At 42.2% G+C, this 20,536-nt stretch overlaps 1 protein-coding gene across 1 annotated transcript; it reads left to right on the top strand.

Annotated features, from left to right (window-relative positions):
- Positions 1 to 1,039: 1,039 nt before the first annotated feature.
- On the top strand, positions 1,040 to 14,812 carry LOC308290233 (NACHT, LRR and PYD domains-containing protein 12-like; the record flags this gene model as incomplete). The annotated part of the gene is made up of 13 exons (XM_080732008.1): positions 1,040 to 1,138; positions 1,598 to 1,711; positions 1,921 to 1,990; positions 2,076 to 2,174; positions 2,510 to 2,599; positions 2,689 to 2,745; positions 3,691 to 3,718; positions 4,110 to 4,241; positions 4,821 to 5,961; positions 6,730 to 6,924; positions 7,530 to 7,685; positions 8,567 to 8,616; positions 14,640 to 14,812. Exons 1-13 carry the CDS (start codon positions 1,074 to 1,076, stop codon positions 14,810 to 14,812), a joined length of 2,370 nt encoding a protein of 789 aa, XP_080588134.1. The 5' UTR covers positions 1,040 to 1,073.
- Between the last annotated feature and the right edge of the window lie 5,724 nt (positions 14,813 to 20,536).

Raw genomic sequence — 20,536 nt, forward strand, 5'->3', positions numbered from 1 at the left:
TTTCTATGGCTATAGTTGTAGTTTGTTTCCTGTTGTTTCAACATTGAAGAAAAACAAACACATTTTTTTGTCTCTCATACTACTTACAAATAAAATGACCTTTTCAATCACATGATAAATGTATAAATATCTGTATGATTCCAGAAGTCACAGAGCAGGCTTTCCAACACCCAGCTGTGTGTCTATGAAGAGTGACCGGTCTAAAGATGTTCCTCCTGTCTTCAGTGAACTTGGACCTCCAGACACACAGTATGTGTTTCCTTCTATACAATATTTAACACTAATCAATCAACACTACTAGAATAATAACATAGTTATTATACAATCATTTGGCCAACGTCATTATATGGTTAATGAATGGTTATTAAGGCTGAGATATTGCTACGACCCACACATCCTTGTTAATATTGATGACGGGATAGGGATCGCCATATATGGGCATAATAGGGACAAGGACAGGAAGTGTGACTCATGTCGCGGCAACCACACTGGTTAGACTGACACAATATGTCCATATATGGGCATTCCCAGATATGGGCTTAATATTGATGGGCATAACAGGGCATCATCTGGGAATCAGATGTAGAGGTCAGCTCCATATATGGAGATCTAGGTGATGATCTAGTCGTCTTTCATGGATAACCAGGGTTGTACATGCAACCCCTTTTTACTTGCGCCAGCAGAGCGTGCAAGTACTGTGTTCGGCTTCGTGTGTAGGTATGTCGGTGTTTGTGTGTGTTTAAGCCAGTAGCCCAATCAGGGACCAGCATTTCTGACAACGTCATCATTAATAGCCAATGAGGGACCAGCCTTCGCCAGTGGTGATGCCAGTGGTGAGTGCACCTCATGGCGCACTCTGCTGGCGCACAAGACGCAAGTTGGCACCTCGACAGAGTGCAGTTGTAGTTATTACTGTTACCATGGCTATAGTTTATAGTACTTTCCTGTTGTTTCAACATTGAAGAAAAAAAATAACAAAGGTTTTTGTCTCTCATACTTATACTTAAATGTATAAACATCTGTATGATTCCAGAAGTCACAGAGCAGGGTCTCCAACAACCAGCTGTCTGTCTATGAAGAGTGACCGGTCTAAAGACGTTCCTCCTGTCTTCAGTGAACTTGGACCTCCAGAAACACTGTATGGCTTTCCTTCAATAGAATATTTAACACTATACAATATACACAACACTACTAGAATAGTGCAGACTATCATCACCTGATACAATAGGCTAGCTAACGCTAGCAGAGCCACCAGGACTGTAAGCAGGGAAATGACGGTGTCATGGTTGTGTATTAGGCCTATCTATGAACTGAAATGTGGATGTACAGCCATGTAGATAAATAATTAAAAACGACATATTGGGCAGAAGGGAGCCAGCTTCAGCATCATGATTCATACATTCATCTTGGTCCACTGAAATGTCACTACACAGTGCTTTAGATCATTGCTAATAATTACTGATAATCTTTGATGTATGAAATTGAAATATAATATGAATAACATTGCAAGTGAGGTCAGAATAATGAAGTATTAATGGGTTTGTATTAATTGTGTTCTCTTTGCATATAACCTACTCCCTCTTATCTTTTCAATCAGGCTGCCTGCAAGCGCTAAGTGGTATGACAGACGGGAGGCTGTCCTCATTGACTTTTGCGTAGAGGACAGCAAAGATGTACAAATACATGTCGACAAGTCTAAATTCACCTTCAGGTAAACCAACTTTACCAGGTTTACTCATCCATGGCAGCCTATCAATGAGTGCTTTCAATGACTAATGAGTTGTTTCCCAGTTCCAACACCCTGCTGGGTGTGTACTGTGTAGTACATCATTTGAACCTACAACATATAGGAAACTAACTTGTGTATTTGCCGGACCAGTATTGAAGTTTGATGACTGTACTTCTTGCTTTAAATCTTAGTTGTGTTAGTGGGCCGGATAACATCAAACATCAGAATGCATTGGACCTTTTTGCAGAGACAGATCCCATAGTAAGTTGAACCTGTGTCACAGTCGTGTTCATGCTCTTATTTTATTCACATGTATCTAAATCATGTACCTCCCCCTTTCAAACAGGAATCCAAGCGCAGACGTACTGACAGGTCTGTGTTGTGTTGTCTACGAAAAGCAGAGCCTGGGAAGTCATGGCCTCGGCTAACCAAAGATAAGGCAAAGGTGATCTTTTATTATTATTAATCCACATTAGACAATGTGCTTCCAAATAAGCACTCAAATCAACTTTGTTGTCATATCACAGGTTAATATCCCACTTTGTTAAGGTATAACAAAGTGGGTGACATTATTTGCCATACAAGCTCCAACTAATTTCAAGGAAGGTGGAAAGAGATGGAATAAAAACAGATCATATCAACGTGGCAGTGTCATATACAGTATATACTTAATGTGCATGGAATATATTCATACTGTATGGTGTGTGGTTTAAATAGTGTTAAATTGTGTTTATTTGCATACTTATTGCCATCCTTTATTACTGGTATATCTCCTTATAGCCCAAATGGCTCAGTGTGGACTTTAACAAATGGAAAGATTGGGAAGATGACTCAGATGAGGACTTGTCAAGTTTTGACAAATGTTCAGAGGTAAGTACAGCACAGCATAGACATGTCTGCAGAGTCGTGCAGACAGTTTCTGAGAAATCAGCTGCCATTTCTCCTGTATTTTTCTGCAGATGATGAACACCATGGGAGGGGATGATTTACCAGACCTGGATGATGGAGATGATGAGGTACAGTATGATCTATTTTAAAAAGCTCTACTTTGACTATATAGTGCATTCAATTACATTATAATGCTTAAGAACAAGTTGTCTCAAGACACAACAGAGGCCCAACATTGTCACCCCCTCCCAGAGCAATGATGTGATGGTGGCTGTCCTGGTTACTTTTATGCCCATATATGGAGATCCATGAAGTCATCAGTATATGCCCATATATGGGCTTGCCCCGTTTTGTGCCCATACATGTATATGGAGCTACCGTTTTGTTCCCAATATAACAAGCAGCTAACTCATGGTTGTTTATGGACATGTTGTCATAGTGACGTGACTGTGGTTTGTTCATCAGGCAAACTGCAAAACGCTCCTACATTAAACTTTGTGTAGTAGGGTTTAGATCGATCTCCATGTATGGATAGCCAAAACGTAGCCTCTGTATCCAGGCTTTTATTTTGGCTCAAAAAGAAAAGCCTGGGCTAACCTGCTACAATTTCTGGCATAGGAAGTGGGAGTCAACCTTCCATTTCCTCAACCAACCAGAGTGCAGGGGGCGTCACTCCAAATGTTGTGACTTGTGACGTCAGGGCCCTAAGCTGTGTGCTATTGAGGAGCGGGGGCGGGATATGGGGCGGCAGATCGGTGAACCAATAGGATCCACCGGCTGTTTTCCATCCATGCTCTTACACATAAAGTAACGAACGTTGTAACCCATACAAGGAGAGATGCACGTGTGTCGTGTTTGCACTGCTCACTTTGCACTGGTGCAATTTATTTTTAATTTTATGGCTGAGTCGGAATAACACCAGAGTCCACCCCCACGCCCTCCCATTAGTCAATTTTAATATATAGGATAATAGTACAGTATTGACCCAAGAGTTTATTTCATTATTGGTGCATAATAAGATTAAGAAAGCATTGGTTTAATGGCGTTTTTATTGTATTTTTTTTTACTTACAGCATGAGCATGCAGACAGCATTGATGACAGTAAGTACTTGTTTGATTGATTTCTATTATATTTGAAATTTAGAATTTCTTCTGTTTTCTAATTTAATTTGTGCAAGTTCTGATGTTATTTACATTTCCCCTAAGTGGACAAAGTAAGACTGGACACAATTTACACCATTAAATTAACATTTCATGTTAATGCTGATTCATTAAGAAAAAATGCTAAATAATAGGTCTATCAACTCTGGACTAAACCATTTCAGATAGATACTGTTATTATCCCACAAGGGAAAATATATATTTATATATTGGTTATTTTTCCCCTAATGGATGATGATACAGTAATTAACACATTAATAATGTGTGTACACAGCTGTAAGAATGTAAAGTTATAATGAAACTGAATGTTTAAAATTCTCTTCTCATATAGCAGATGTCAGTGTGCGGGAGGATTTAAAGGATTTTAAGATCAGTTTGTACAGTCTTGATCGTGTGACAGATGTCACTGAAGAGCCCTCCCTCTCCAGCATCTATACAAAGCTCTACTTCACAGTGGGAGAGAGTAAAGGTGTTAATACCCAACATGAGGTCTACCAGCTTGAGATACTTGAAGAAAAGATGAAGACCCTCCATGACCAACCAATCAATTGCTGTGACATCTTTAAACCCCATCTCCTTGGCAGAAAGACATCCATCAGAAGAGTTCTGACCATGGGCATTGCTGGAATTGGAAAAACATTCTCTGTGCGTAAGTTCATTCTGGACTGGGCAAAGGGTTTGGAAAATCAAGATGTCATTCTCCTGATTCCCTTCTCGTTCCGGGAGCTGAACCTGGTCAGAGATAAGCAGCACAGTTTTCTCAAACTGATCCGTCTTTTCCATCCAACGTTAAAGAAGGTCACAGCCGAGCAGCTCGCTGTCTGGAAGGTTGGCTTCATATTTGATGGATTGGATGAAAGCAAGTCTTCATTCAACTTCGACAACAATGACATTGTCTCTGTTGTCACAGTAAGATCATCAGTGGACAGGCTGTTGACAAACCTCATCAAGGGGAATCTGCTTCCACAGGCTCTCATCTGGATAACTACCAGACCTGCAGCAGCCAAACAGATCCCTCCTGCATATGTTGACCTGGTGACAGAAATACGAGGGTTCACAGACCCCCACAAGGAGGAGTACTTCAGGAAGAGATTCAGTGATGAGGTGCTGGCCAGCAGAATCATCTCACACGTGAAGACCTCAAAGAGCCTTCACATCATCTGTCACGTCCCAGTCTTCTGTTGGATCACCGCTACCGTTCTGGAGGACATGTTGAAGACAGACGAGACAGGACAGCTGCCCAAGACCCTGACTACCATGTGCATCCACTTCCTGTTGGTCCAGATAAAGAAGAAGGAGCAGAAGTATGATGAGCCTCACAAGGGGGGAGAAATGAACAAAAAAGAGAGAGAGAATCAAAAGCAGATCATGGAGACTGACAGGGAAGTTCTTCTGAAGCTGGGCAGGCTGGCGTTTGAACATCTGGAGAAAGGCAGCATCATGTTCTACCAAGAAGACCTGGAAGAGTGTGGTCTTGATGTGAAAGAAGCCTCACTGTACTCAGGAGTGGGCACAGAGATCTTCAGAAAAGAGGGTGTGCTCTTCCAGAGATCAGTCTACTGCTTTGTTCATCTGATCATCCAGGAGTTTCTGGCTGCACTCTACCTGTTCCACTGTTTCACACAGAAGAACATGATGGTAGTGAGGACATTCCTGGGAGACACAGAGAGAAACTTGACGGGACTGAAGAAATACCTGGCAGACCAAGGTGTCAATGATTTGCAGACCTTCCTGGGGAGAACAACTGTGCAAAAAGCCCATGGGAGTAAGAATGGTCACCTGGACCTCTTTGTCCGCTTCCTTCATGGTCTCTCACTGCAGTCCAACCAGAGTCTCTTAGCAGGCCTGCTGGGTCAGACAGAGATCAATCCAGAGAGTATCCAGAAAGTCATCAGCAACCTGAAGGAGATTAATGCTCCCTATACCTCTCCTGACAGATGTATGAACACCATCCACTGTTTGATGGAGATGAACGACGACTCAGTGCATCAAGATATCCAACGGTTCCTGAAGTCAGGGGACAGATCAAAGACAAAACTGTCTCCGATCCAGTGTTCAGCTCTGGCCAACTTACTGCAGATGTCAGAGGAGGTTCTGAATGAGTTCAACCTTGACACATACAACACATCAAGGGATGGACGACTGGCACTGATCCCAGCTGTGAGGAACAGCAGAAAGGCTCGGTTAGTAGTCATGTGAATAGAAAACAGAATCAATGTACCTTCACACCACTACACTATAACTATGCACGCACACAGTGTTGATTTTGACTAAGGGCATAGTATTGAAGGCGATATACCGGTAGGAAGAGACTTCAAGAGAAAGTTCATATGAATGGCCATTCGTTTCGCAGTCCCCCCCCCCCCCCCCCCCCCCTACTTTGTACCAAAAAGTATTATACTCCTTTCACGTGAATGAGTTTTTGCCAAACTTTACACTTGAAGGGCCTTTCTGTGTGGAGTTTGCATGTTCTTCCCGCGTCTCCTAGGGTAGATACCCTCACAAAAAACATGCAATGATCCTGGTCTCTATACTGCTTCCCCCTGGCCAGCCACACGCTACATCCAGCTTGGGGAACTCCCCCCTGTCAGGTGAAAAGAAGCGGCATAGACTCCTCATGCATAGAAGGAAACATGAGGTCAGTCCGTTGTCTCCCCAGGTTGGCAGAGGGAGTGTAGCGCCCAGGTTTACATTAGACATTTGGCACTGGATGAAAATGGGTTACAAAATCGTGGGATGAAATGTTTTTAAAAAAAAGTTTTCTTCATTGAAAAGTTGTCAACAAACATTTTTCGAAATAGTTTTAGTTAAAATCAACACTGTGTGCATGTGTGTGTGTTTCGTGTGCGTGTGAGTGTGTGTGCGTGTGCGTGCGCCGTCTGTGAGTGTGAGTGAAGGTGAACTTGGCCTGATTGATCATCTCTGATCTCTGATTTAATCTGTAATTACAGACTTGTTGGCTTTGGCCGTGACATTTTTAAGGGACACATTGAGGTTGTGGCTTCAGCTCTCAGTTCTGATCCATCCTATCTAAGACTCCTGGACTTCAGTTCCACCTACCTGGGTGAAGGCTACCTGCCTGGTGTATTACTGGATCTACTTTGTGCTGGACTGAAAAGTCCACATTGTAGACTTGAGACTCTACGGTGAATTAATTTACAATACTTTACAATTCTTTCTTACTTTTTGTGTGTTCTTTTGTTTTGCAATGTTGAGCCTCTGACACTTTAACCCACATTTCCTTTCAGACCAGTGCAGACCAGCACAGTACAGTACAGTACAGTACAGTACAGTACAGTACAGTACAGTACAGTACAGTTCTTTCTGTCTGTCTGTCTGTCTGTCTGTCTGTCTGTCTGTCTGTCTGTCTGTATCGGTGGTGTAAAAATAAATCCTCTTTTTGTGTGTGTGTGTGTGTGTGTGTGTGTGTGTGTGTGTGTGTGTGTGTGTGTGTGTGTGTGTGTGTGTGTGTGTGTGTGTGTGTGTGTGTGTGTGTGTGTGTGTGTGTGTGTGTGGGTGTAAATCTACAATCTTAAACTGTCCATCAATTGACCTTTGTCCTGTTAGGTCTTATGTGTACTCCACATCATGAAGATGTACTCTTTAGCATGCAGGGGGGGGGGGGGGTCATATTCAGTTCAAAGTTGAAAATGAGTGGTATTCCCCTTTAATAGGTGGTTTTAAGCAGGTTCTCTGAATAATGTATTTTATAGCAGACAATCACACATTGTGTGTTTTATTTGTCATTTAGACTGATGAACTGCTGGTTGACAGAGAGAAACTGTGAAGTTCTGGCCTCAGCTCTCAGCTCTAAGTCTAATCCCTCTCATTTGAGAGAATTAGACTTGAACTTCAACGTCTTGCCTGTGTCTGCGCTGAAGAACTTCTCTGGACTGGAGTCTCTGCAGTGAGTAGAATTGGACTGTGTCTATGTGTGTGCGTGCTGCACCGACTCTGTGCCGCCACGCTCAAAAAGGTATCCAGCAAACCAGCTCAGACAACAGTAGGCTATTCCATGGAAGCAGATTTAGGAACAACTCTTGTAAAATTAACATTTTAAATCCCTTAAGTTTAGAGAGTAAAACCACATTAAAAAATTGAGTTTAGCATAGCAATTCACTTAGCAGTCACATGTTTTTGCCTGGAAATAATTGAAAGGCAGCAGAGTTGACAACAGTTTGCATCTTTGCCTTTAACACAATGAAAGGCAGAAAACATTATGTTTGTTTTTGCATAGCTGTAACTCAATATTTTACATGCGGACCTCCATCTGAAAATATGTAGTGCCAGGGACCCTCCACAAATTGTGTTGTTTTAATGTTTCAATATATAGCTGATGTACAAGCTCACAACATGACACATAATTAATTCAATATTCATACATTTTTTTTGTTGTACAGTAGTTTATTACTAAATTTAAAGAAAACGAATCTAGGTCTGCTGGTGCTTAGCATCTGCACTGATGACTGACATTATTTGTGGGACACCTTTTAAACATTTTAATATTTGGGCTTGTTGGGAGGTGTTAAGTGACTTGAGGTCTCTAGTCAAGTCATTGGTCTTTGTCATCATTGGCGTCTTTGTTTTTTTATTTGATCAAACGAGTCTAAAGTCAGCAAATGTGTGACTCGAGTCCAAGTAGAGTCTCAAGTCCACACCTCTGAGAGTGAGTTTGTCTGGACTGGGTGTCTGTCCAAGATAATGGTAGCAGAAACACTGTAGTGTCATGTAGTGAAGAGACGTGTTAGTCAGTTAGACATTGATGGATTGTTGTTCTGTTTCCTACAGTGTGAAACATGGAGGAGAACTCTGGACAAATCCTCAACTCCTTAAAAGATGTGAGTATCTGTCTGTCTGTCTGTCTGTCTGTCTGTCTGTCTGTCTGTCTGTCTGTCTGTATTTGTATACACTGTTTTATACTCCCCTCCCTCCCTATAATTGGGGGCCTTAGGGTTTTTTCGTGCTAATGAGTCTAAAAGCGCCACATTTTGCACAGATGTAGCCAGGGCGCCCAAGTCGGCGACCTTCGGGTCGCCACAGCGGCCAAATGAAGTTGGGCTCCCATCGACTTTCTATACAGGAGGAAAATACCTGGGTATTTAAGTAGGATGTGAGGGGTCTAACTAGGTGGTTTTTCATGATGCTGAATCCATTGCAAGCATTTGTTTTGCACAAAGAAAACATTCCTTGGGCTACAAATGGCCCCAGAAAACACCCACAAAACTGTGAAAAGTGATGACTCATCACTTTTCATCACCAAACCATCGTTTTCCCAAAGGTCGGCAACTCGGGCGCCCTAGCAAAATCATTAGAGCATGCCCTGGGCTACATCTGTGCAAAATGTGGCGCTTTTAGACTGATTAGCAGGAAATTACCATCTCCCTAAGGCTGGGGCTTAATATTGGTGACATCAGGGATCTCCATATATGGGCATGAAAGGGACATGGACTGACACAGAGATCTCCATATGAAAGGGGAAATTTCAAATGGTCTAGGCCGTGAACGGAATTCTCAGAACGGAATTCATTTGCAATTGTGACTCGCAGCACGGCAACCACACTTGCATCTTTCTAGTTCTCTTTGTCCACCGCTCTGTCCACTCCTAGTCATAGTCTAGTTGTCAAGTCCTCTGGCCTCCTCTTTGCTAAGTTCTGGTATGTGGCATGTTGCTACTGCCATGTGCAGTGGCGGAAAGTAACTAACTACTGTATCTAAGTATTTTTCAATTTTGACTTATTTTTTTACTTTCCATTTTTCAATACCCCTGTCTGTCTGTCTGTCTGTCTGTCTGTCTGTCTGTCTGTCTGTCTGTCTCCCCTCGCTCTCTTTCTCTCTCTGTCTTTCTGTCTGTCTTTGTGTTTCTCTCTTTCTCTCTCGCTCTCGCTCTCTCTCTCTCTCTCTCTCTCTCTCTCTCTCTCTCTCTCTCTCTCAGTGAATAATATTTTAATACTTTTTAAATATTAAATGTTTTTAATATTTACTGTCTTGTTTCCTCATTATTAGACGCCCATCGTCTCACACTGGATCCAAACACAGCAAGCAGAAAACTCTGTCTGTCTGTGAACAACAGGACGGTGACTCTGCCAGAGGGGGAGGAGCTTCAGGCATACCCTGATCATCCTGAAAGATTTGATGATGAGTGTCCTCAGGTTATGTGTACAGAGGGTCTGACTGGACGCTGTTACTGGGAGGTAGAGACGAGTGGAGGGGTTGGGATAGGAGTGGCATACAGAGGAATCAGCAGTAGTGGAAAGGGTAGTGGTATTGGTGACAATGACAAGTCCTGGAGTCTGTCCGGTGACAGTGTCTCTCACAATAGTTGGACCACTTACCTCCCTACTAAACTCTCTTACTCCAAAAGAGTAGCAGTGTATGTAGACTCTCCTGCTGGGACTCTGTCCTTCTATGCTGTGTCCTCTGACTCACTGACACACCTGTACATCTTCCAGTCCACATTCACTGAACCACTCTACCCTGTGTTTAGGCTTAATAACTCCTCCTCCTCAGTGTGTCTTTGTGAGGACAGATAATGTCTCTGATGAGTTGACATCAACCAGTATGGATTAGTGTCTTCTCCTCAGCGTGTCTTTGTGAGGACAGATAATGTCTCTGATCATAGGCAATTTTATGGATGTGTGTGTGGACAAGATTTCCAGCCGATACGACAGCAACATAGTTTATGTATGCATTTATGTTTATGGTGTATGTATATTTGTATATACATACAGAACAGTCAAGGTTGTTTTTAAATGGAGCTTGTTGCACAAAAAACGAATTTCACCCTATGTTTTACACCTGTAAACCTGTGATGTGACAAGAAAGATGATTCTTTGTAATTCTCTGTAATTCTTTTTAATAATAACCACTTAATTTCTATATATTTACTCATACGACACTGTGAAAATAGAACAGTATTGTATAAAAACACTCACTTTTTTTTACCGAAGTAAAAGTATCAATATAGCAATATAGAAATACTCTGATACTTAAGTACAAATCTGGAATTACAAATTTAGCAAATAAAAGTATTGGCATCACAAGTTTTCAAATGAATAAAATGTATACAAATATTTTAAAATAGCTTTGTGAGCTTGTGGATCAGTTATTTTCAAATGGCTGAAATTTGCATACAGGGCTGAAGTGGTTAATAGTTTTGTCTTTTGTAATAATGTTGTTAAAAGTTGACTGTACGTACTGTATATTATATTCCCAATGCTCTGTAAGCATTTCTGAAACAATAGCCAACAGCAACAGAAAATAAATGTATATTGATGATATACAGTAAGTGTCCTTGTATTTATTTCTATGGAGTTTGGGTGAACAGCAAATGTGAACAGCAGAATGCTTATAAAGGCAAGCATTATTATTATTATTACTATTTCGTATTATTACCCTTATTAATATTATTATTATTATTACCCTTATTAGGGGCTCACTGGCCAAGCCTTATTATTCTTCTGCCGTTTTACGAATAATCGCTGTATTAGCTCTACGGTGCAGTGACCGTCGCTTTTTACAAAACTGGGCAATAGGAGAATAACATAATCATACAATGTTATATATACCGTGATGCCGTACACTATAAGACACCTTAGGGTGACATGTGACCTCGAGGTCGCGCCATGTCTTGGCCATCTGGCCAGTGATGTATATCAGACCAGTTACCCATATATGGAGACCCCTGGTACCCATATATGGCGATCCATGTACTGTATATGTAGATATGCTGTGAGAGCCCAAACATGCGTATTGTTGGTTGTTCAGGAAAGATGTTAAGGGTGACACTTTGGGTGTGTATTTGTAACGGGTAATTCAGTGCCATCTTTTGAGGCAGTGTAATTGTATGGCACAGGCAGTAGGCGTGGTTACATGTCATCAATCAGCTAAATAGAGGCCACCTGCTGAGGTGCAGGTAGATGATGAGCTGATAAGAACAGAGAGGAGCTCTGTCTCTGTATGAGAAGAGTCTCTAAATAACAAAAAGATAAGAAAGGGCCAACAAGGGTTTCTACAAAATAAGGAAGAGAAACATAACTCTTAAATTTTGGTGCAGAAGGCGCACACGGTATGTCAGCTTATATTGTTTGGTTGTCAGTTCTTTGTTATTGTTTGTACATGTTTGTTTTTGCATTGTCTTTTATTGTTTCATATAAATAATTGGGCATTGTATTGTTTCATGTTTGATTGTGTCTAAAACATGTATTTGTCATTTTCACAGTTATTCACGGTGATTCATGAGCGTATGCTACTGGAAAATAAAAGCTTGTGAACATCACTTGAACCGTAGTCCATCTACCAGAAGACCAGTTCTCAGTTTAGGGGCAGTTATAGTAAGGATAGGCTTCCGCTTTGTTATCTTTTACCAGTTCGACTCGAGTTTGTATTGTTGTTGTATTAAGTGTTTTATTTTTGTATTGAGTGTAGCAAAAAATAGTATATAGCCCAACGGCCAGCGTTTAGAAGACAGTGTTTGCAGAGTGTTTGCAACACACAACGAGGAGCGTGGCACCAGGTGAGCAGAGACGGCTGACTCTGAGAGGAGTGGTGCATTCTATATAGACCTACTGGTGGTGGCAATCAACCCACTGCTGAGTGGGCGCCTGGGCGGAGAGTGGACTGTGGGAACGAACGCCCATTCTGCTACATTGTATTAAGTGTTTTATTTTTGTATTGAGTGTAGCAAAAAATAGTTTTTAGTGTAGTGACGTTTTCATAAAACACCAAAGAAGTGTTTCATTCACACACTACGAGTCACCTCAATCGCCGCCAGATGGCGGTGTCGTAGCGCTGCTGCCTGCTGGAGGTTAGACGCCAACAGAACTACCGTAAAGTAGGCTAGATATCAGTGGTTCTCATTTTGATTGAAGAGTGTATTAGCAGTTTGCAATAGAAAAAGGTACAGTTTCATGACAGCACAAATCACTGGTACAAGGTCAACTGAAAGGAGGACCACAGGAACCACTTTATGTACCTCATATAACATTGAAAGACAGACGGATAGAACATAGTAGGGGAGAGCGGGGTAAACTGAGACACCGGGTAAACTGAGACACCCCCTGTATCTTGGCAATGGAACACATTTGTGGTCATGTGAACATTATATTTTCAAGCCCCTTGAATTTCCCACTTGCCATGAAGAGAGAGACCTGATAGTGCTGTAGAAAACATGCTTTTTTCACAAAAATGAGTTTTTTGCATTTAAAGGGGTATTCCACTTTCAAAAAAACTTTTGGTTATTTTATCATCTAATCAGGCTTTTATGAACACCCTGAACAGTTTTTAATTTATTTCAGTCAATATTTAGATATTTGATGTAAATGTTACCAGGCCCTCCAGGCCCAGGGCCTCTCCCCATACGCACCCATTGTAACTTCAAACTCCATTTTAATCATGATAGATTAAAAAAAACACCCATTACTTTTTCTGGTGACTCATACTACCATCCTAATACATGAGCAGGCCGTGTTTTTTCAATAACCTTTTTCATTTATTTGTAATAATTATTAAATGACAGGACTTTTGTGTTTTTATGGTAGTTTTAAAGTGAAGAAGGTGAGTGGATCACTTTACCCCATTGATTTCTCTGGTCTGTCTCAGTTTACCCCGGTGCTGGGGTACTGTAAACTGAGACACACGACCACTTTTTTTAAAACAATCATATTTTCACTGCCTTTTGTCTTGAATACATTCTGATAACTTCCATTGTTAGGAAACATCCCAAATTACTGGGAAATGTGTCAATTTTTACTGATATATCTTTTAGTTCGCCTAGAGAGGAGCAAATGTAAAAAGTGTCTGAGTTTACCCCGCTCTCACATAGGATAACATCAATACAAAAGCAGAAAATTGGGGAAAAAAAGAAAAGTGGGTGGGGGGGGGGTGGAAACATGGAGGCTTAGTCTATTTACAAGTCTCGAGTAGCAGCTGCCTGAAGGTGACTTATACAAATTTTGAAGGAGGCTCTTTGAGAGATTTGCACTCCTTTAAGGCTGTGATAACAAGAAAACCACATATGTTACCTGGGTTGCATCCTGGAGGCTAACCTATCCAGTGAAAAAATGACTACCAAGGTAATCAATAAAGTCAACCAACGAATTTGTTTCTTGCATAGGGTTGCCCAGCTGATCAATATTGTAATAAATGCAGACCCTGGAAATACCACAGACAACGACTTAATATAGAAAAGAGCAATCTTTATTAACAGTACTCCACTTTAACAATAAAAGCATTAGAATGAATGGGCATCAAAATAAGCATTAGAATGAATGGGCATCAGAATAAGCATTAGAATGAATGGGCATCAGAATAAGCATTAGAATGAATGGGCATCAGAATAACCATTAGAATGAATGGGCATCAGAATAAGCATTAGAATGAATGGGCATCAGAATAACCATTAGAATGAATGGGCATCAGAATAACCATTAGAATGAATGGGCATCAGAATAAGCATTAGAATGAATGGGCATCAGAATAAGCATTAGAATGAATGGGCATCAGAATAACCATTAGAATGAATGGGCATCAGAATAACTAAGGCAATAAACCGTGCTTTAATCCCACACAATAATAAAACCGTTCTACACTACAACCAGGCTCATAGGAAGCAGTACAAAATAAAGCGACTTGTTCGTGTACTTAACTCGCCCTGTCGGCGCGACCCCCCGGGGTCTGAGCTTGTGACGTCGTCCAACTCCCCGGGAATTGTCTGGCTGGACGGCGTGCTGTGCTGCCTCGTTTGGTTGGGGTCAGCGTCAACGCAGGTCGGCGGAGCAGGCGGCCAGTCACTCTGCTAGTTTCCCCAGCCCTGTCTAACTACAGGAGGCCAGAACGCAGCCTCCCCTCCTGCTACGTGAAACAGCTACAGCTCCCCACTCACTGTCTGTCTTCACCGTCGGCAGGACTATCACCAGCGAACGGCCCCTCCCGTGCCCCAGAGTGCCGTGCCGCGAGACGTGTGCTCCGATCCTGTCACAAAGTCTCAATGACTGTTTTAACATGTCGGCGTCTTCTTCCGCCCTCACCCACACGTGAAATCAATAGTCAATCACCAGCGTCGCCGCTCTCCTAACACGGCTGCATTCCTAGCGTCAATCACTGCGTCAGTGCGTCAGTGTGTTCATCAATATTCATCACAATATTAAAACTCGAAAGACCCTAGTAGGTGCACTCATTGATTACGGAATCCTCGTTTGGTATCGCAATGCCCCAGTTGCCTTAAAGTTAAAGCTCCAAACTGCCCAGAACAAACTGATTAGGGTCGTGCTTGGTCTTCCTCCTCGGGCCCACCTTACCGATCATCACCACGAAAGCGTGGGGTGGCTCAAAGTAGCTGACAGAGTACAGCATCTTGCAATGGGCCTGGTGTTCAAGATACACTACACCTCCAAGATACCCATGTACCTGACAAACTACTTCCTAAAGGTCAAGGATGTCCACGATCACAACACCAGAAGCAGCTCCACTCTATACCACCAACATGTGGAACGCCCTTCCGCAAGCCTTAAAGGAGTGCAAATCCCTAGCCTCTGTCAAAATTGGTATGAAAAGTCACCTTCAGGCGGTTGCTACTCGAGACTTGTAAATAGACAAAGCCCCCATGTCCCCCCCCCACCGTTGGTCGCTTATCTCCACAAATAGGCCAAAAGTTTGTTTTACCAATTATTACACTCTATGTGAACATTTACATGTGTACACAAACCTTTGTGTACGTTGCTGTGGCAACAGTCTGTTGTTGCTGGTCTGTTTGTGTACGTTAGCAACCACCTTAGCAACCATGGTTTTACCCTAGCAGCCAACTGTTTACCATAGCAACCATTTTTTTACCTTAGCAACCAACTGTTTACCCTAGCAACCAACTGTTTACCATAGCAACCATATTTTTTTTACCTTAGCAACCAACTGTTTACCATAGCAACCATGGTTTTTTACCCTAGCAACCAAATGTTTACCCTACTAACCAACTGTTTACCATAGCAACCATGTTTTTTACCTTAGCAACCAACTGTTTACCCTAGCAACCAACTGTTTACCACAGCAACCATGTTTTTTTTACCCTAGCAACCAACTGTTTACCCTAGCAACCAATTGTTTACCATAGCAACCATGTTTTCTCACCCTAACAACCAACTGTTTACCCTAGCAACCAACTGTTTACCATAGCAACCATGTTTTTTACCGTAGCAACCAACTGGTTACCATAGCAACCACTGTTTTAGACCACTGTTTCTTGCCGGTCTTATATAAGGGTCATTTGTGTACGGTGTGATGTCATACTGATGTCAGCAGTGTGATGTCATACTGATGCGGAGATATGAGCAGGGCAAAGGTGTGACGTGTGACCGACGGATGGACGGACGGACGGACGGCCGGTGGAGGTTTTGATACTAAACTGCGACCTAACGGTCGCAATAATTAACTCAGAACTCCCTTCAGTCAAAAGGAGTCAGTTCTTCATTATACTGGTGGATTGTGTTTCAGCACGGTTACAAAAACAATCCAAAGTTGAAGGTATAACACAAATAAACACTTTTGAATAAACATAACGTAAATTTAATAAATAAAATAAACTCCAAAATAAACAAAGGGAATGAGGCTGATCTCATTCCCTTTGGTGCCCATGAACACAGAGACGCACAAACTGATATAGCCTAAAATAAGAAATTAATAAATCTAATTTATAGCATTATTAAAGTACTGATGGCAGCCAAAGTCAAACTAATTTGATTGATTGATTGATTGATTGATTGATTGATTGAAGACTTTATTAGAAGTTTGCATAGAAAAATATACATAATAAAGTGAGGGGATTTAAGGGAGCAAATGCTAATTTCGTGCAATTTTGACTTGAAGCGCGAAATTTTGCACAGATGTAGCCCAGGGCTTGCTCTAATGATTTAGCTAGGGCGCCCGAGTCTGCGACCTTCGGGGTCGCCACAGCGGCCAAATCAAGTTGGGCTCCCATTGACTTTCTATACAGGAGGAAAATACCCAGAATTACTTTTTTTTCTGGGTATTTAAGGAGGATCTGAGGGGTCTAACTAGGGGTTTGTCATCATGCTGAATCCATTGCAGGCATTTGTTTTGCACAAAAAACATTCTGTGGGCTAGAAATGGCCTCAGAAAACAATACACGTATGGGTGCGTTTTCATGTTAGTCGGAGGCCTTAGGGTTTTTTTTTTCTCGTGCTAATCAGTCTAAAAGTTCAAAATGCACAGATGTAGCTCAGGGCATGCTCTAATGATTTAGCTAGGGCGCCCGAGTGTGCAACAATCGGGGTCGCCACAGCGGCCAAATCAAGTTGGGCTCCCATCGACTTTTGTGATGAAAAGTGATGAGTCATCACTTTTCAGAGTTTTGTTGGTGCTTTGGTGACCCCGAAGGTCGCCGACTCGGGCGCCCTAGCTAAATCATTAGAGCATGCCCTGAGCTACATCTGTGCAAGATTTTGAACTTTTAGACTGATTAGCACGAGAAAAAAAAACCCTAAGGCCTCCGACTAACATGAAAACGCACCCATACGTGTATTGTTGTCTGAGGCCATTTCTAGCCCACAGAATGTTTTTTGAGCAAAACAAATGCCTGCAATGGATTCAGCATGATGACAAACCCCTAGTTAGACCCCTCAGATCCTCCTTAAATACCCAGAAAAAAAAAGTAATTCTGGGTATTTTAAGTCAATGGGAGCCCAACTTGATTTGGCCGCTGTGGCGACCCCGAAGGTCGCAGACTCGGGCGCCCTAGCTAAATCATTAGAGCAAGCCCTGGGCTACATCTGTGCAAAATTTCGCGCTTTAAGTCAAAATTGCACGAAATTAGCATTTGCTCCCTTAAATCCCCTCACTAATATAGATACACCCAAAAAAGCCTATGGCTTGTTTCAATTGAGATCCTATTTTTTTTAACTCGTATATAACATTGAATGACAGACAGATCACAGTACTATGCAGAAGATATCATCAGAAAAACACAATGCAAAATGAATGGTATTTACTATAGAAAGGTCAGGGGGAGGTAAGGATAGGCCTTGTTTTCATTTACCGGTTTCGAGTAGCAGCTGCCTCTAAGTGGCTATTCAGTGCTGTTTTAAAGGAAGGTAGGGATTTACACTCTTTTAAGGCCTTCGGTACGGCGTTCCACATTTTAGCGGCATAGCAGGAGGACCCTTTTTTTGTGCCAAATCTGGGTTGGATGTGATCTGAGGAGCTGCCTCTGGTGTTGTAATTGTGAACATCCTTGACGTTTTGGAAGTATTTTGTCAGGTACATGGGTATCATAGTGGTGTAGTGTATCTTATACACCAGGCCCATTGCAAGATGCTGTACTCTGTCAGCTACCATGAGCCACCCCACACTTAGAAAGTGAAATATGTAGCCTATTTGGCCCAAGGACCCCCGGACCCATCTGAAAAGATTTTGTGCAATTAAGGCCAAGGAAAGGGACCCACGTACAAGATGTATTCTTTTTTTAAGTAAAATGCATCACATTCTTTTGAGAATTGTAATTTCGACCTTGTAATATTTACTATTAGGCCTACTATTAATTTGTCCCTAGACGAGACTAGACTAGACTAGACTCCAGTACTTACTCTGTCCTTCTGTCTGTCCTCTTCCATTTCCTTCCTCTGCCTGTGGGATCTGAACACGGAGCTTTTACTTTTACCCAATTTTATCTGGTTATAATATAACAAAAATGCTAATATTATTTGCATTTTTGTGAAGTCTCTCTGAATACTACATTAAGTCATAGTGTCCCTGATCCCTATTCTGGTGTGAACATTCAGATAGCAGATCTACAAACGTGCAAGTGCATTAATACCACATGTAGCTACTTTCATGTGAAAATAGAAAATGGGGGGCGGGAGCTATACCAGTGGAGGACTCCAGTCAACTAATAGTTTTAAAGTGGTTTAAAGTGCTGTGGGTGGAAATGGTAGGAGTGACTCACAAGAGCAATATACTGTATGCCAGGGTTAATTGATCAGCATGAAGTGTTTCCCATTGTCTTTAGTTGGATTGTGCTCTCCTGCTTGGCTCTCCTCCCTGGCATACCTATAGAATCCTGTATTGTGCAATCAATAAAGAGCCAAAGCTCTTTAGTTACAAAATGGCATCTTTATTGTGAACCTGCTCTCAGAGCAGCTTAAATGACATGCAATATATAGACCAATGCGCTCTGCTTGCGCGCAAGTAGGCCATACATGGCAACGAGTGCATAAGCCGCAAGTTGGCACCTCGACAGAGTGCTTACAGTCTTGTTAACTTAACTAGCCCTTACCCGTTCAAAGATATGAGCTCCGAAATGATGTGCAGTGTGTGGGTTATGGGATGTGCACTGTGCACACAGTATTTGAGGGATGGAAGTAAGCAATTTACCCCGAGTGAGAGGACATTATGCTCTGATAATGTCCTGTGTTAGGGTGTTATCGGACGAGGCGAAGCCGAGTCCGATAACACCCTAACACAGGACATTATCAGAGCATAATGTCCGACCCCGAGTGGTAAATAGCTTTTCTACCACTTTTTCCCTTATACATGAAAGAAAACACATAGTTGTAACTTGCAAGGATCTTAAGTTACAATCATTATTGCCTATAAAACTTCCGCGAGACAGCAGATAGTTCCACCAACAACATCTTCTACTCACCAACAGATGGCGCCAACTCCATACTAATCCATGCGTCTAGCTTACAGCTAAGCTAACGTCAGTTAAAAGCACCGTTCCGGCCGTAAATAGAGGCTGTTCGCTTCCAGAAAGGCATAGGTTCAGAGAAAAGGGGCTTTAAAGTTGGCGGATTGCATTGGATCCAAATAAATCGGCGACGATAGTACGCACGTTAGTAAACATAGGACCGCTGCGACCTTCATTTGTTGGTTGGGGGAAAGGTGTTCCGACTACCTCCTGAAGTCCCCGGATGTACACTGAGGCGCATTGATCTCCTCACACAACTTTGCGGCAGTTGTCCTCTCATAACCTCCGGAATTTAGCCAATCAGAATCCAGTATTTGAACACGTGACTCGAAAAAGTGGTAGAAAGTAACTTTAACTGGTGCTTGCATGCTAATATGTAGGAGCATCAATGTAAGAAATACCCGTTCCATTTAACGATTTGTGAAAGTGACAAACGGCCTTCACAGTTATGTCAGGTGTGTTCATATGCTGATAGTGATGCGATTTCAGGTCAATCGCTCCAGCCACCGAGGAGAAACGCTGGGACAGACAGACACTCACTCACTCACTCACTCAGTCAGACATTCGCAAAATTATAGTATAGATGGCAAGATGGCCGCTGTGTGATATGGTCTATAATGGCTAAGACAAGCTGGCGTTACCTGGCATTGAAATGTACACAATGTACAAGGGGCCAGGCTATGATGTCATCTGTGATGTCAGCACTATGATGTCAGTGCCTGTTGTTGTCACTGTTGACATAATCTGAGTCCCCAGAAGTTCTATTTTTTTCCCGCCACTCTACCCCTGAGCCACTGCCGTCCCGGTATCACTATGGTGTATGGTCTTTTGCTACCATTAGCAACCGACTCTGATGTCGTCAAAACAGTCCAATCAGTGTGCAGGCTGTGACGCACCAAGTGTTCCGTATATAAATGAACGTCAAACAAGTCTCTCCACACTGCGTGCGTTAGTGGAGGATCTTGTTGCAGTAACACATGAAGCTAAACTGCAAAGTAATATTTCAACTATCACCAACACCTCGACAAGGATCCACTCAGACACAATAATACAGCCCCTCTCTCGTG

The sequence above is a fragment of the Nannobrachium achirus genome, assembly GCF_963921795.1.
Source record: "Nannobrachium achirus genome assembly, chromosome: 8".
Classification (NCBI taxonomy): domain Eukaryota; kingdom Metazoa; phylum Chordata; class Actinopteri; order Myctophiformes; family Myctophidae; genus Nannobrachium; species Nannobrachium achirus.